Source organism: Strix aluco, chromosome 20, assembly GCF_031877795.1.
Source record: "Strix aluco isolate bStrAlu1 chromosome 20, bStrAlu1.hap1, whole genome shotgun sequence".
Taxonomy (NCBI): Eukaryota; Metazoa; Chordata; class Aves; order Strigiformes; family Strigidae; genus Strix; species Strix aluco.
The window spans coordinates 12,197,255-12,214,146 of NC_133950.1; the positions used below are offsets into that span (position 1 = coordinate 12,197,255).

The window sequence follows — 16,892 nt, forward strand, 5'->3', positions numbered from 1 at the left end:
ATCAAACTTTATGATGTTGCAACCATGCGTGCAAAAGAAAAAACGTTATATGGGGTTTAGGGGATTGGCAAGATTTGAGTCCAAGTCTCTGCTGGGTCAGATTTCTGCCAGGACCTTGGGTGAGCTGTATAAACCCAGGTCTACAAAGGCATTTTATGCCATGGTCTGTCACTTGCAGCAGACTGGCATGTCTAACTACCTTGCCTATTCTTGCCTTGATTTATTCTTTGCATACAGGAAGCAACAGCATTGTCCTCCCTGACTAAAGCGCTGCATGGATGGGTAAGTCACAGATGGCAAGATGTTTGTACGACAAATGCAGAGTGGCCTTAAGACAGACAAGCCCTGAAACACTGGGTGAACATTATCTAGACATCCCATGCTTTCCTCTCTACTGCTTTAACCATTAGACTACATGCTTCCTTCCCAGTCTCTTCACCATTTGCAACATCAGGCAGCTTGTAAGGTGGGTCAGGCCTCAGCAACAGGCTCACAACATTTAATGTCACTGGATGGGGTTAATACCTGCGCTCTGCGTGCCTGCTGACGGCTTGCGACCTTTGCCTTTAGGAACTGGGGGTAATAATTCGACTTCCTCCTGAGGCATCTGGGCAACCTTCTGCAGAAATATCTTCTCCAGGGCTTGGGCCATGAGGACGATGTCATCTGTGGGCTGCAGAAAGAAGAATACAAGCCCATGCTGCATCATCCACATATTAGAAGCAGACAGGTTCAAGATCAGGCTTTGAAATCCCCATCGACACTGCCCTTCACGTATCCAAGCTCCAACAATAACCAGAGTAGCTCTTCTCCCTGCTTGCGTGCTACCCTCCTGCTCTTCTATTCTGGTCTAGCATGCAATCATTACAGCCTCTAAGTACGCTGCACCCAGAGAGTTAGCAGGACTTCCAGTAGGAGCCTGAGAACTAGCATCCCGTGCAACAGCGTGGAAGCAGCAAACTGGAACAGATGAGCTGTCCTGCCCTGCTTGCCAGCAGGTCCAAGAGAAGAGTGTAAACACATACTCTGTGGCTCAAACTAATTAATTTGTTTATTTCAGCTTGTTTGCCAGTATGGGTCAATGATGACAAACCACTGCAGAAAACATTATACAAAGAATAGAGGCTTTTAACAACCTAACAAAACATCAAACAAGCCAAACCCAAAGTAATAAGCAGTCTAAAGGTGTGCAAGTATGGACGAGACATGGGCAGAGAAAAGAGTTATACTTCCTGAACCGCTCTCTGCTGCTAAGAGGTAGTATTTACTGCTAGACAGCCCATGTAACACACAGCATTAATACCCCACAGAACACCTGCAAAGCACTGCGTAAACTGTAGCTCATCTCAAAGAATTCCTAACTGAAAATAAAAGGAGTAAAAACTTGCTACATAACCCCAGAACAGAAATCTACCTATAATTAAAAGGCACATTTGCCATTTTAACTAGTCTGGGGGAAGAAAGACACAGCACAAAGACAGCTTTGTGCATTTCAAGTAATGTGGTTGCAATTAGTGGCATTTCAAATCCTTGCAAGGAGGGCCCGGAGCGCAGTGGAGCTGGCCCTGTTCAAAACCTGCACTGTAACAGTTGTAGGTGGGGTCTTTTCTAGGCAGCGCCCCAGCTAAAGGCTTGTCTGGGCTCTTTACCTTGTTATAAATGTAACAATTTGTAAACATGGTGTTGAAATCCTGCATACATTCACTGGCACTCCAGTAATAGTTATGTTCCAGGCGCTTCTTGATCGTTCCCATGTCCATGGGGTTTTTTATTATTTTGTGATAATCCTGTTGGAGAAACAGGAAAGACATTACATCTCCTGATAGGCAGTGTTGTTCACACCTCCCTCTAGTCCCAGCTTTCTCCTCATTCCCCCTCCCAAGAAACACATCCCCAGATTTTTGTGGAAATTGTAAGTATCACCTTTGCTTTCATTTATTTTTCTATTTTGTAGCCTTTATCATTACTATGAACTTGACTACAAAGCACGAGAACTCCTTCCACCACCACCAATCTTCCCCAGCTCCCCCAAACACATGCTTAAACACACACACACAGAGCTACTTGGACATTACCTGCTTTTTGTAAGGACAGCTGAACTGGGAAGGCACTAAGTAACACGTAGAGGAAAAGATGCTTTCTGAGCAGCTGTCCCTGGAAGCTGTTTGCAGCCTTCATACCCCTTACAAGGCTGTAGGTGCCACTTTGGATTGTGCCACAGAGTGGAAGGGTACCACACTTGACAGCTGGACTAACACCGGAGCGATGTGCTTCGTGCTCACGTGGGACCAGGAGTTGGGGCAGCAGGGTCAACACCAGCTTTGGCAGGGTGTTCAGTTTAATGGTGAACTGGCTGCAATTTGGGAAACAGCATTTTTGCCTCCCTTTTTAAAAGGCTGCCTCTGGCACTTACAGAAGTTTATCAGTGCCAGCACTGGCTGACTGTGCTAAAAGCTTTGGTCTCTCTTTTATGGGCATTTCAGCCCTTAAAAGGCTTTCACATGTTAACCCAGTTTCTTTCTGGGCTGGACTCAAGCATCTGTAGAGGCTGTGATTAGCCTGGAGACACTCTAGGTATATGCAAGGTTATACACCATAATTTTCTCATTCTGGAGAAGAGCAGCAAGCCCTCTCGCTGCACGTGCACACGAAGCCACGTACAGCCACTGGCCACTCTCTGAGCCCAGCCCTCAAGTGTGATCCGAGATACCAATATTTCCAGGCAAGCCACACTAGGGCAAAAAGGCAATCCTGCTGGCTACCGGGCTTGTAGAGATTTAGGCCACATGTGAAAAACAACTGTTCTTCCAAAAACTCCTCCTTTAAATTTTCTGATAACCTGCCCTAAAACCACCTCAAAATGCCTCACTGAGAAACTAAATCCACAAAAAGAAGACACAAAGGAGCACAGACCTAGAGAAATATTATACAGGCGTTAAGTATTTTACTCTCTTAGCTAGTCCTTTAAATAGTACCCATCAACAACATTACAGAGTTCAAAAGACTCCTGATCCAGTCCATAAAATTGGGTTATAAGCTGCCGTAACTGGAGCACTCCTGACCTTACATCCCAGAACCATGCTCTCTTGAATCCTACATACAACCCTCTTGCTCAAAGCAGCAGAGTTAGTTTGCAATGGGCTGCCTGGCTGAGCATACAACAGGGTGGACGTGTCTGTATTTAAGTGAAGCAGGTGGGTAGGGGTACACCTCCACTGCTGAGTTTTTACACTTACAGGACCCCTCTGAAGAGGTGAAGAGTGTCCTGGTTTCAGCTGGGATAGAGTTAATTTTCTTCCTAGTAGCTGGTATAGTGTTGTGTTTTGGATTTAGTTTGAGAATAATGTTGATAACACACAGATGTTTTTAGTGGTTGCTAAGTAGTGTTTATAATAACTTAAGGATTTTTCAGTGTCTCATGCCCTGCCAGGAAGAAGGCTGGAGGAGCACAAGAAGTTGGGAGGAGATACAGGCAGGACAGCTGACCCAAACTGGTCAAAGGAATATTCCATACCATATGACATCATGCCCAGTATATAAACTGGGGGGAATTGGCCAGGAATTGGCTGCTCGGGGACTGGCTGAGCACTGGTCAGCAGGTGGTGAGCAATTGTGTTGTGCATTATTTGTCTACCTTGGGTATTATTTCACTCTCTTTTTGTTATCTTCCTTTTTATTACAATTATTATTATTCCTACTATTATTCTATTTTATTTTTATTTCAATTATTAAACTGTTCTTATCTCAATCCACAAGTTTTGTTTCGATTCTCCTCCCCATCTCACTGTAGGGGTGAGGGGGGGACTGAGCAAGTGCGCGGTGCTTAGTCGCTGGCTGGGGTTAAACCACAAGAGTGTGTGGCTCTGTTCCCTGGAAGAAAGCAGCTTAATAAACTTTGGTCATTTATGAATAACCGGGCTATATCTTATACTATCTGGTCTGAGACGGGGTATATATCATCAGGCACAGGAGGCAGATGGGTAAATGCAACTGTTCTGTTCTTTCTGCTTCTAGTACAGCATTTGAAAATATCTAGATCCACAGTATCCTTGGTAATCAGGCTTCTCCTGTCTTCCTCAACACTGAAGTCAGTGGCCAACCCAGGAAAGTCTATTGAAAACACAAGTTACATTAACCCAATGCCAAATTGAGAGGAGAGTGGGCTTCAAGACTCTCTCAAATTGGGCAGAGGTGGCACAAGGGGTGAAAACACAAAAATAAACAGAGGTAAGCTACAAAGCACCATGTTTCAGTTGCTCTAAGACAGTTTTTGCCTGCATGCTCTTCTCTTCCCTCCCTAAGTGAGAAGCAGTTTTCTCTATCAGACACCCGTACCTCTCCAGCTCTGAAATTCACCATCTTCTAAATTTGGTAAGTCTAAGAGCATTCAAGGAAATCCGCAAAAGCATTTTGATCCAGTGATCAGAAGACTGTTCTCACCAACACAAAAGCCTTCTAAGAACCGAATAGCGAGCAGAAGATAATAGATACATACCGGCAAATTCAATTTAATTGCATCAACAGGTTGGTAGAAAGGCCAAGCAAACTGATGCTTCCACAAGGTCTTTACCACAACATTTTGCATATATTGCAATTGGTTGGTCTTCCGGCCAGGCTTATTAGGATTAGTGACCTCCGGAGGCGGCGGATTCACAGGGCCCTGAGGAGCCTGGATTGCTGATGTGACTGTCGACATTTTCCTGCTCTTGTTCTCACTCGCTGTCACAGCAGCAGCAACTGGGATATTTTCTTTCTTCCTTTATGCTCCCTGAACGGGACTGACATCCCATTTCCAGGGTCCAATCATACAACCTACATCAAATGAGAGGAAGAGGACAATGTATAAATACAGATCCTTACTTGAAGTAGGCATGTTAAGACACTTCTGTTGAGTGTCTGAGCTTAGGCTCTTTACCCCATCTGCTTCGTTCCCTGTAACACACTTCATCTTGATGACAGGCACAGTTCAAGACCCAAGAGACAGTGGAACAGCAATTCCCAAATTCAAAGTCTGCAGAGAGCCAGTAAGCTTCACAGGACTAGTTCTTGCTTTATCTGGCTCAGAGAGCATCTTCGTGCAAAGAAAACACATGGGGTAGCATAAGAATACAGTTAGGAAGTAATGCAGAGACTCCCATGAATGTGCTGATCCAAGCTAGTAAATCCATAGCTTGCAGCTCCATCTAAACTTAACTGCATTGTCTCTAGACCCATGCCGGCTGGCACTGAGTCAGCTTACAAGTCTCTACACTGGTGCAACGGTTAGTCTAAAAGCCCATGATCAAGAGCAGACGACAGCTGTCAGAGGCCCTCGATCCAGAGAGATGAAGAAAGGGGCAGAGGGAGGTGTGGTGAACAGTTGAGAATGAAAGGTGGCACTAGAAACATCCTAACTTAAAGTGATCTGCACTTTGAATCTCATAATTGTCTTACTGTGTCCCTTACTACATGGACCTGACTGGGCTCTCAGTTTCGTACGGAAGTCTCAAGATAGAGGTTTGATATAAATAATAACTGGTATTATATCCCATGATCTGGCTAAGAGAGCACCGTCACGCTCTCTCTTAAAGGCACACATGAAATACAGAAGAATACACAAATTGCATTATTGTATTCTATTTTTTCCCCAGCAAACTGCAGGGAAAAAAATGGTCAAGTATCACTGTGTCTTGTATACCATATGGTAAACAGCTTTGCTATATCATCTTCCATAAACATTTGATATTTCAATTCACATCAGGACTGCAGCTACTCTTCTCATGGCAAACAGACCACAATCACTTTCCAGAGGCAAATTATTTCAAGTATGTTCAGAAAGGCACACAAATACTCTCACTGACATATGCTTCTTGGTTTCACAGAGTAACATGAGCAGAGACAAAAGCTGCAGTAATACAGGAAGGAGAGACATCCTAGGAAAAAAACCAAAAACCTCCTCTTTGATAGATCCCTAACCATCTCTACTGAGTATCTGGACTAAATATAGAACATCAACTTACCCTCTGAGTTGCTGATTAGATGACAGCAAAAAGTAAACACATACCTAATTTGGAGGAATTTTACAAAAATAGATGTGTACAAACAAACAGATCTGCAGCACAGAGGGATATTTAAATTAATCAGTCTTCTCAGGCCTGCCCAGGTAACGGAGGCATTTGCATTTTGGAGGCCAGCTGCTGTCCCAGCAGCTCCAGAACTAGGACAACATCCAGCACCCTGGTGTCGTCATGGCACAGGGAACCACACCATAAAGCAGCCGGTGCCCTGGGTGCCACAGTTGTGAGGGACAGCCCAGTGCTCTGGCCACTGGGTGCACCTTGCCATGGACCAGTTTGGTTTGGCTCACAGGTGTTCTTGGCTCTAGAAACCAGATTTGGGTTTGTTTGGGGTTTTTTTTAGTTATAGTTGATTTTTTTTTATAGTGCTTCTATGGAAAATTATTGAAAATCTAAAAACAAACCCATATGTGAGTACACTTGCTTATGTTTGCAGACAAGACCAGTTATGACTCTGCCACCATCCACTCACGAGACCCATTATATTCCAAGGATGCAGGAAAAGCACCAGACAGCAGTAGGACTTCCTTGTGCCATGTATATGGCACAAGTCTAGATCCAGAACCAGGCCTCTGGTCCCTATTCTTTGATAACTCAAGAGCCCAGCTTAGTAGTTCAAAAAGGACTAGTGTCTGCTCCCCAGCCCACTCTCATCTGATCGTGCTGGTCGTGCTCCTGTTGGCAGGCAGGGTGATCACCAAGCAGCCAAAAGGGATGCTGGCATCCTCTGGGCAAGGAATTTCAAAACGAGGATGTTATTTGGGATTTCAGATTTGGAAGAAACTGGGGAATCATTTTCTTGTGATTTTCCATCAACTCACAGCAGCAGCTGAAATATTGCAAAATGCAATCTTCAGATCAAGGGGTGGGGGAACAGACACAGAACTAAAAAGATAATTTGGAAGTTTCACTCAGTCTCCTTCTGGACAGCTCTCTGCATGGATGTCAGACCCCAAGGCCTCCGAGCAACATCCATCATCCAAGTATATGGAACGCTGACTGCAGGCCCCTGGTGACCACCACTGAAGCATTTTGTTTGCTGTCATCTTGATTAACAAACTGAATCCAATGCAAGGACTGATGGGAAATAAAATGCCCACAGAGAGCAACTCCTGCTGCTACAGAGCATTTCAGTCACAAGTTTGAAACTACACAGTGTAATCTTAAGTCTTCCCTTTAAATAACCTCAGGTTAAATACAACAATTCTCTTTTAATTTTAATTTCCTGATGTCCTCCTACCTCTCAAACTCGATTTGATAAGCATTTTTTAAAATTAATTTTTATTAAATCCTAGAACTGTAATTCAAAAAAATACAGATCTAGCTCCTGCCTCTCCCAGACTGCTCCTCTGACCTTAGCCAAGGCATTCAGTATCTTCACACCACAGCTCCTCATCTGCGCCACGGAGATAGTAGTAGTTCCCTTCTGTCTGCATCTGCTCCACCCAGCTAGTCTGCAAACTCTCTGGGACGTGCACTGCCTCTTCACATGCACATGCTGATCATCAAGCTTAAACAAGGCTTCTACAGTTCACATAAGAGAGGCATGTAACAGTCATCAGTGACACAACTCAGAAAGGATTTTAATTAAGAACATTACCAAAGGTTGGAGGGGCAGAATCACGGTTGCCAACTCAGCTAGTCCTCTGACAGCTGATCGCCTGTAACTTGCATGCTCCAACTCACTGGTTACTACAACCAGAAGTGGCTACAAACCCCAAACCTCTTAGCAGCACTGTCATTTAAATGCTGGATCCTGCAGCTGAAAGACAGGAATAGCTACCTGGGCTATCTCAACAGCACTGGAAGTATCTGTTCCTGGCATAAATACAGCTTTAATGTGCATATGCCTCACTGCACTTTTTTAACCGTTGGTCCATCAGCTTCCTCATAATTTGCTGGGGAAGCTGCTTTGACAACAGATTATTCGTTAATTTTTAAAGCAAAAAATTTCTTTCTACATCCATTCTTTTACTTCTAAAGTTTCAAAATAATATTCTTTTTAAGAATGTAAAAAGCAGGATTGAAGAATCTGGAAGCTGAGGGTGCAAATGCTTTGGAAATGTCCAGAAGTGTAGGGCATTGAATTCAGAGAGGCCATGGCCCTGCTTTAGAAATGTACTAGTTATCAGACCTCATTTATTAAATGAGGAAAGCAAGGGGCATGACCATCTGACATCCCAACTTACCACACAAATTGTCCAACACAACACTTAAGCAGTCTCACAAAGAAAAACAAGCAAGCTTACACAAATTGTCCCATAACTACAAGTAGAATCAAAATACGCAGCTGTAGTCTAAGCACTTCAGCATCTACTGAAAATGCATTACTATCAATAATTATTTAAACTATAAGGAGCCCAGCTGTGCACCAGGACATCACTGTACAAGCCTAGAACAAAGACTGCCAAAACCAGGCTTGGCACCTTCCAGCGAGGGCCTAAAGGTTGGACTTTTTAGCCCTGGAGTAATAACTTCTTAAATTTAAATTTTTAAATTACTAATTATCCTGCCCCTCAGACCTGTAATGTTCAAGTAACAGAAGCTGTTCTTGATTCCTCTGGCTGCACATGCACAGTTTTGATATGACAAATTTAAAGTACACCCTTTTGCTGTCATACATGACGAGCGTACACTGCTTCCCACATTGAGCATTTCTCTTCCTTCTTACTCATCCCAGTCTGAGATGATAATTAAAAGCAAAACCCAAACCCAAACTCTCAAATAAATCTTGCTTCTCTGGAGTTTCAGTCTGTCCTTTTGAGCTAAGTTGCAACCTCAGTGTGGCATCCAGCAAAGCTATGGGGTTTGGCACACCCCTCAGCCAAACCAGTCATCAAAAAAACCCAGCTAAGTTGGAAGGATTTTTTTTTTTTTTAAACTTTTCTTTCATTGAGCTGCTTGCATGGGTCAATCAGTGGAGAGACAGCTGGCATGGAGAAAACATGTTAATAATTCCCTGTACTAGCAGAATAACATTTTACTCAGCTGATGCAGCCCACAGACTGTCTGCAGTGGTGGAGACTATTTTAAAAGAAGCTATAAAGCCCCATGAAATGTGCACTGTGCCAGTAAGCCTGCTGCTTCAGCTAACGGTTCTGCCACTTCCTTTGGCAGTGCCGAACATTTAACGGATGGCTCACTCCCTTGCTGCTGTTCGTGCAGTACAGGATGGTATTTGTTTTGATTGCAAAATTAGAAGGTAGCAAGCTTTATGTTAGCATGTGAGCTCAACAACTTTTTTTTTTCCTTGCTATAGTGTTTCTGCATGGTTACTTGGACACTGATCAAAAACTGGTGCAATTCCAGCCCAGCCAGAAACAGCAACATAAATCTTCCCATCAGGGAAAATTATCAAGTTTAAGAGATGTTCCTTGACCTCATCTTTACCTCCATGTTATTATTTGCATTACAGTAGCACATGGAGGCTGTGCAGAGACCAAGGTCCCTCAGCGCTCAGCACTCTGCAGACACACAGTAAGACCCTGTTCCTACCTCGAAGGGCTGGCGCTCACAACACACGCTTCACACCCTGGTGAAGTGACCTGCCCAGGGCCACCCAGCGAGCCCGCGGCAGAGCCGAGAGCAGAGCCCTGAACCCCGGCCAGTGCCTGGCCCTGGTTTCATCAGCCAGCCCGTCAGAGAAACAGCACCTCTGAAGCAACGCTCCTCGCACAGGCATGAAAGGCAGTGACTGAGCCTTTCTGACAGTAGGATGGAGCCAGCAGCTAGAACCACACTGAGACAGCAGGGCAGCTGGAGCAGGCATCCTCACACTGCTACTCCAAGCACTACTCCCCCACATAGGCTCCTTGCAGCCACCAAAGCAGACGCTTGGTCCCTTTTTTCCCCCCAACAGCAGCAAGAGCTGGAAGCTTGGTCAGATTTGCTGCCATATGCTACTCCCCATCTCAGAGAAGCAGCAGGCTTATGATCATTTTGCCCAGACTTTCTTGCAACTGCAGGAGAGGTTTAGCACACTACTACACCTCAACACGACCTTCAAGTCAGGTAAGATTATTAATTGAGGGTTGTGCCCGTTTCATTCTATGGCTGTAGAAAGTAAGGGCTACATCACCACTCCTCCAGGCTCCTCAGAAGGAAACAAAGCTGGTGGATGTCCTCCTTTTCCTCCTACTCTGCCTTCCTCTCCCTTCACAGTCCCATATAGGAACTGAGCTGCAGGCAGCTTTCACTACCTCCTAACTCTATGTCAGCAGGGATGTTCTCTTCAGACTCAAGGGATCTGCGATTTGAGACCACGACTTGAGGACAGATGAGTTGCTTTATCAGCCAACACCGTCTTGGCAGACACACACATGCTATACACAATATGCCACTCCCTCAAGACTTGGGGATGAGGCATTTGCACTTGGCTTCACTGCAGGAAATGGGAATTTGGCTTGAGTGCCCCTATGGTACAATGCAGCTTTGCACTCTGACTGTCCATTCAGCTGTCCTCGTCTCCCAAATCATTAATTCCACACATCAGAGATTTGCTTTTCACGCATATTATTTTCAGCACAGCCCCAACAACATCCTGAGACTGGGAGATGTAATTGTGTCCTTAACTTACCTCTGCATGAGGGAAAGAAAAAGATCACAGAAGATTAAGTCAGTTCCTTGGCTTTTGACTTGGTTAGTTTAATGCTCATCAGATTATGCAGACGGACTTCCCACCCTTGGTCTCTCCTCGGCTATTATAAGAGCAGGTGTTTCCTCAGTAAGGAGCCTGTGGGCTCCTAACCAGTAGATAAGAATCAGCCAGAAGTAACTGGCAATTTCAAGGGCCTTCAGTTCTGATAAATACTCAGTGCTCCCTGTAAATCACTTTACGCTTTAGGATGTCTCACATTGTGCCTTCAAACTCAGGGGTACCCAAAAGTCACTTTATCTCGACTATAAAAGTACTGGGGAGTCCTATAAGCACCATTCTAGGCGCTTCAAATAATATGATGGTCTTTCTGATAATCACAGGCCAGAGTATTTCTCTCCACCAAGTTGCTAACGCCACAGGAAGCACCTTCTGATCAAGTCTGAGCAAGAATTTAGATGCATGTCACATACCTCCTGCAACACACAAATCATATGGGGCTCAACTGCTTTCTAAAGGCTGCAGTTTCAAGCGCAGGGAGTGATGTTTCACACTATAACAAGTTCATTTTCATAGCTTTGAGTTTGCTTTTGAGAACAGCTTAAGTAACTGGCCTCAGCAATGGATTAGGTATGGTTGATCTTGTTTTGGATCGGGGAGAAAGAAATGACCTCTGGACATTTCTTCCAGCCCTACTTTTTGTGGTCCTCTGAAAACATGGAGGCAAATTTTAACTTGGACATATGTTGGTTTTGTGCAAGCTCTTGAATTACGTAGTTTTGTTAACAAGGAAGGAAAAGTGTGAGTGGTTAAAGAGCTTACTCTGTATTGGATTCCTGACAGCAAGAGCTCAGCCACCTTTGAGACCTGACTCTGCAGTAAGGAACGGACTGAGATGTCTGAAATAAAGTGAATTGCACTTGTAAAAAATCTCATAGGAAGTACTTCAGCAAATTAACTGGGTGACCTATAACGAAAATGTTAACAAATGCTTAGCTGTAGCAGTGGAAATAAGCATCTATGAACAGGTTTCAGAGCATGTAGAGCAGCTGGTGGCTTGCACATCACCACTCTCAGAAGGCAGAGTCAAATCAACAGGATGGGAACGGGTAGGTACTTCACGGGAAAATGCCAGTGGTTGTGCCTCTCACACAAGATACATCAATTACACCTTTATGGCAGTGGGGAAAAAAAAAAAGTATTGGGCTGTTTCAGCCTTCATTTTCGTAAGAGATCTGGCACAGAAAGGGAAGTGTTTGGGATAATCACATGCCTGGGCAGAGTTCTGATCGTGCCAGTTCTTCCTAGAGGGGAAAGGTGGAGATGCAATGAAATCACCTTGCATGACCCACAGGGTTGAACCCACAACACTTCATAATCAGGGGAAGAGTCGGAGGGAAGCCAGACAGCACCCAATCAAGGTTTACAGCAAAAGGAGAGAAGGTGAACCTGCTTCAGAGAATATACTCCCTCTTATCTAGTGCACTGCAACACATTGAATGCTTATTTGGCAATTTCTGGCACTTGTAGGGGTTACTGAAGTCCCCCAAAAGCCCATGTGCAGCAGAAGCCCTGCAGCCTTGGACATTAGGCAAAAAGGAAGCGCTGGGAAGGTGCTGGCACATGGCCACATACCATACAAGCTCCCAACACGTCAGGAGCAGGATGGAGGGGGCTGGGGACCTAAGGGAGGCAGGAGCATGGCTGAAGGCACATTGGATGGTACAAACCACAACAGACAGCAACTCAGTCCTCACCTGTGATTCAGTAACCACTTCAAGCCCCATCCTGCGAAGTGCTAAGAAACTTTCCCCTCTCTATAAGTTGCAGAGTTTCTGCGGCTCTCCACAGAGGGTTTTGCAGACTTATCACTTACAATATACAACTAATTGGTCAATCAAGATAAAGCTCTTTCTAAGGAAGGTTTAGGCAAAGACAAACTCAAGCTCTCCACACTTTCTGGTTCCTCTACATGGGTCAACCCCTTCTTCAGCTGCCTAGTAGGGAGAGATAAAATGACAAAGGAGGTTAAGTGCTAGATATCTGGGGCTGGAGAGTCTATTCAGACTGATCAGACTCGTGGGTGCTCCTATTGTTGCAGTTACAATAGCTATGATAGCTGATCTAGTCAGTACTACCCAGCCCTGAAGATACACCCTCTCACTGCAGGGTTGCTGCAGAACAGGATCCCAGCTAGAGAAGTCCCATTGTACAAGCATAAGGGCTGCAAGACCATGCAGATCTTGTTCTCTTTCATCACATTGCCTAAAATGCCACAAAAATAAATTGCAGCCTAGTGAAGAAGAGGAATCTCCATGTCTACAAGAAAGTTGGACAAGGAGGGGGAAAAAGTTTGATGAACCCAAATTCAAACCTTGCTGACAGGCATAGCAAAAGACTCTACAGACTTGGTCACAACTTCAGACTGGCCAATTTTGCAAACTCAAAACTGGCATAAATGCTGTCTGCTCAATGCTTTCTTTGTTATTCCACCTCTCAATGTTTCTAGTATAATTATCACTTTAAATTTCACAGATGGACAGAATCTACTTCTCCACCTCTACTCACCCCTGCTTATGCATTCAAATCCACACTTCAATCAGAACTACAAATCCATTTGCTCACTTGGGTTTGAACCACAGTCACCCTTTATTAGCATCCTTCAATGTCAGCATTCCCAACTGCTCTGTAAGTGGGAGACTGAAACTGTGATGGCCTGATGTGGTAACACGCTCAGTGGCAGGGGAGTCTCTGGGTTCCTGCTTGCCCAGCCATCAGGCAATACTGCCACAGTGCACAAGGAGCACAGCAGGAAAAGTCTCACTTGCTGAGAGCTGCTAAGAAGAAAACATACATCTGAAAGTCCAGGAGCAACAAGTACATCCTGGACGCACCACCAAAGCGACAAGCAAGCAGGCTGAAGCTGTTAATCATTTCAGTACTGGATGATGAACAGTCTTAACCTGATACTTAGTGCCTTCGGCAGAAGTCAGCCGAGGGTTCCTTTTGCTTATTTTTCTTCAGGAAGCAAAAGTGGTGGAAAGAAACAGATACAAATACTACTGAGCAGATAAACTGGAAGAGAAAACAGGCAGCTAACCTACACCCTGTGGGAGAAAGCAAAGCATAGAGAAAGTCAGGGAAAGAAAGGAGGAATGAAAAGAGTGAGGAGATAGGAAGGTAAAGCTTCCCATTTTATGCAGTTTGAAAGTGTGATTGACCACAAGCCTGCTGTTAAATGTGCATACATACTCACTCTACTTTTCAGAACTACAGACTAGAGGAAGGGGAGAGAAGCCCTGGCATGGTTCATTCAGGCTTGGTCACGAGTATTAAATGCAGCAACACACAGAAAGGACCACCACACGCTGTATGAGGACAGTACATGTTGTAGGAGACTGCAACCTCTGCTCATGACCAGACATTGCAAGTGGGATGGGGAGATGGAATAAAATCTGGAGCCTGATTGCTAGGGCAATGAATTGACAGGTTAAACACCTCAACCATGTTTCACCATGGATGTGCCTAGACACCAACTGCACTGTGACCAAGAGGCTCACTGCCCTGACTAGGACCAAGCACAGTGCAGCATGCAGAGTTCCTGCCCTAAGGAGTGAGCAGTCCAGACAGGCCAGGGAAGAGGCACAAATTGGTAAGATGTAACAGTCTTAAAAAGAAAAAATAATAATAATAGTAAAAAAAAAAAATCACAGTGCAGGTCAGCACCACAACCCACCTCCTTCAAGGCTCTGCCTCCTAATTCCCCTCTGTTCACCTTACAGCCTGTCTTCTCCAAAGCATGACTTATGCAACATATGATACTACTGTCGATTTATCCTGTGACTCCAGAAATTGGTTTTGCCAATTTCTAGTTATCAAACCATCCTTCAGTTAAATTATAAAAAATCCAAAACAACAGAAAACACATAGTCTGGCACTGACCCAAGTTTCAGATCATACGTGCATAACAGAAGCATTTAGGTACACCCATTAAAGCATAATGTGGCAACACCCGCACAAGCTTCAAAACTCCTAATGGGATTATTGTACGTCTACACCCTCGCAGGGTTCTCCTTCTGCTTTTTAAAGAATGTGATCTGCACAGTTAAACATTTGTGCTCTGAAAAAGAGAGTCTGCCCTTCCCCTTTTTAATCGGCATATGGTGCTCTGTGTACTTTTACAGTACAAGAAAAAAACCCCTCAAACTCACTCAATTTGATTCAGCATATAGTGAATAAATTACACAGTCTTTCCACGACAGGTTTTGTCATGATTGTTTCTTCTTCTGCACTTTGATTTCCAAAACAAGAGATTACTGGACACAAAACATTTTGAAGAAAAGGCAAAAAACAGAAACAAAAAAACATGAGCTCAAATACTTCCCTGCTGGGCAGAGCATCTCCAAGCTTCTGCTATACCTACAAAGAATTACAGAAAAGACAGCTACAAAACAGCATGCTGACACCTCAGCTCAGCTCTTGACAGCCCATGCTGTAGGCTTGTCAGTTCCCCACTTGTAAAATAGGGATATGAATATTTCCACTACCATCTACAATTAAAGTCATTAGTCCTTTCCCATGCATTTATACATTAATTCCTTCTCAGTGTTACGGTTATACCAAATTTTAAAGGGAAAAAAGCAAACACGCAAAGGGACCTATATTTACAAGGTGTTCAAATACCATACCTTTGGTTTCTGGAAACACTTAACTGTTCTTTACTAAGTACAACGCTAATTGTCATCTGAAGAAACTGCAAAGCTAAAACTGCCATCTGCTTTATCCCTTTCCCCATACTGCAGCACTCTTTAAACACGTTTCTGAAAGATAAACTACAACAGCCAAGAGGTCCTTCATGACACCTGTCAGGGAGGGGGGGGTTAAGATACAGCCAAATTCCACTTCCAACTGAATTTAAGAGGCTACATGTAACAGGAAGACTGCCCCCTCTTAACGAAACTAAAGTACAAAACGTATTCTGAGCAAAGTATAAAATACAGAGACCTTGCAAATAGCATTCAACTCCTATGTATTACCTATTTAAAGGGTTGTTTTCTGCTCTGGGTACCTAATAACCTACACTGCAATTCTCCCTTACAGCACCAGTACCGCATGGCCATAGATCAGCATCATTAATATCATTTACAAGTGCTACAGATGTTATCCTTACAGGCAGCTCCATGCAAACATCGACAGAGAAGACAGACTTCTAATAAACAGACACAATCCGTATGTTAACTTGTTAGAAGCATTTCATAGTACACAGCAGAACCATCGAAGTGATTCATTAAATACCTTCCTTCCTCAACAGACTTCCCTTGCACACTTCTCATGCTCCAATGCTTTCTCCTACTCAATTTTTAAATTTATTTTTATATATTAAAATGATTAAAGCTACTATTTTGAAAAAGAACAAATTTGTTTTAGGACAAAAAGCATTGCAAGCGTAGTAAGAATGGATGAGCTGCCACTGGTTTAAATCATGCTCTGGGTTTACAGCTACAGCGCTGCAAGTTTCCCATGCAAAGTCTACCTAAATCAATATATGACAATCAAGTCAGTTTAAGGGGATGAGCAATGAAATGGAAGTGATTGAATTACCATGACATAAATATACTACTTGTTAGCTGAGCCACAGTAATGTTATACTTGGTAATGGGGCAGAGTAAGTACACCCAGCCACCAAGTTCATTATTACAGCTTAGCTGCAGAGGAGCAGTAACTTACGCTGCCGGAGCCCTCCCTTTGATGACCACCACTCATCCCCTACGCACGTTCTCCTAAAAGGGTTGCACTGACTTAGCTTTATGTTTCCAAACCGATTTAAGTGCCATTGAACAAGCACACTGCCCCAGAATAACTCCATGTGTTAACTTAAAGCAAACATTGCCAAACATGCAAAAGGCTGTATGTGGTCTACTATTTGAGATGAAAAGTGCCTCGCTGATTTTGCTAAGGTTGGGTAGATCCATAAATTTGCTCAGCTATGCAAGGAAGTTGCAGGTCAGGCAAGGTGTGAATAAACTGTGATAGCTAAACTGCTGTCGCTCCCTGAGAGGGCATCAGCGCAGTTTCCACTGCCTGAGTTTATGCATCTGATTTAAAATCCCAACCAGTCTGCAAGAAAGGGAAAAATTTGACACTTAAAGTCTATTACCCCTCCCTGTGCAGAGCAGAAGCAGCTAATTCAGGGGGAGGGGGAAAAGTGCTCCCTGCTGCCTAACACTCCCAAGGGGGAAGGT

At 44.0% G+C, this 16,892-nt stretch overlaps 1 protein-coding gene across 6 annotated transcripts in view; it reads right to left on the minus strand.

Moving 5' to 3' along the window:
- Nucleotides 1–16,892, minus strand: part of BRD3 (bromodomain containing 3) — a 43,286-nt gene that overhangs the window by 21,098 nt on the left and 5,296 nt on the right. For all 6 annotated transcript variants that reach the window (XR_012625826.1, XR_012625825.1, XM_074845925.1 and 3 more), the window contains exons 2-4: nucleotides 4,496–4,812; nucleotides 1,650–1,787; nucleotides 526–673 (exon numbers count right to left, since the gene is read on the minus strand). Coding sequence is in view for 4 of the 6 variants with exons in the window: in XM_074845925.1 (XP_074702026.1) it covers nucleotides 526–673; nucleotides 1,650–1,787; nucleotides 4,496–4,696 (487 nt within the window). In the remaining 2 variants the exon portion in view is untranslated. The remainder of the gene's footprint in view (nucleotides 1–525; nucleotides 674–1,649; nucleotides 1,788–4,495; nucleotides 4,813–16,892) is intronic.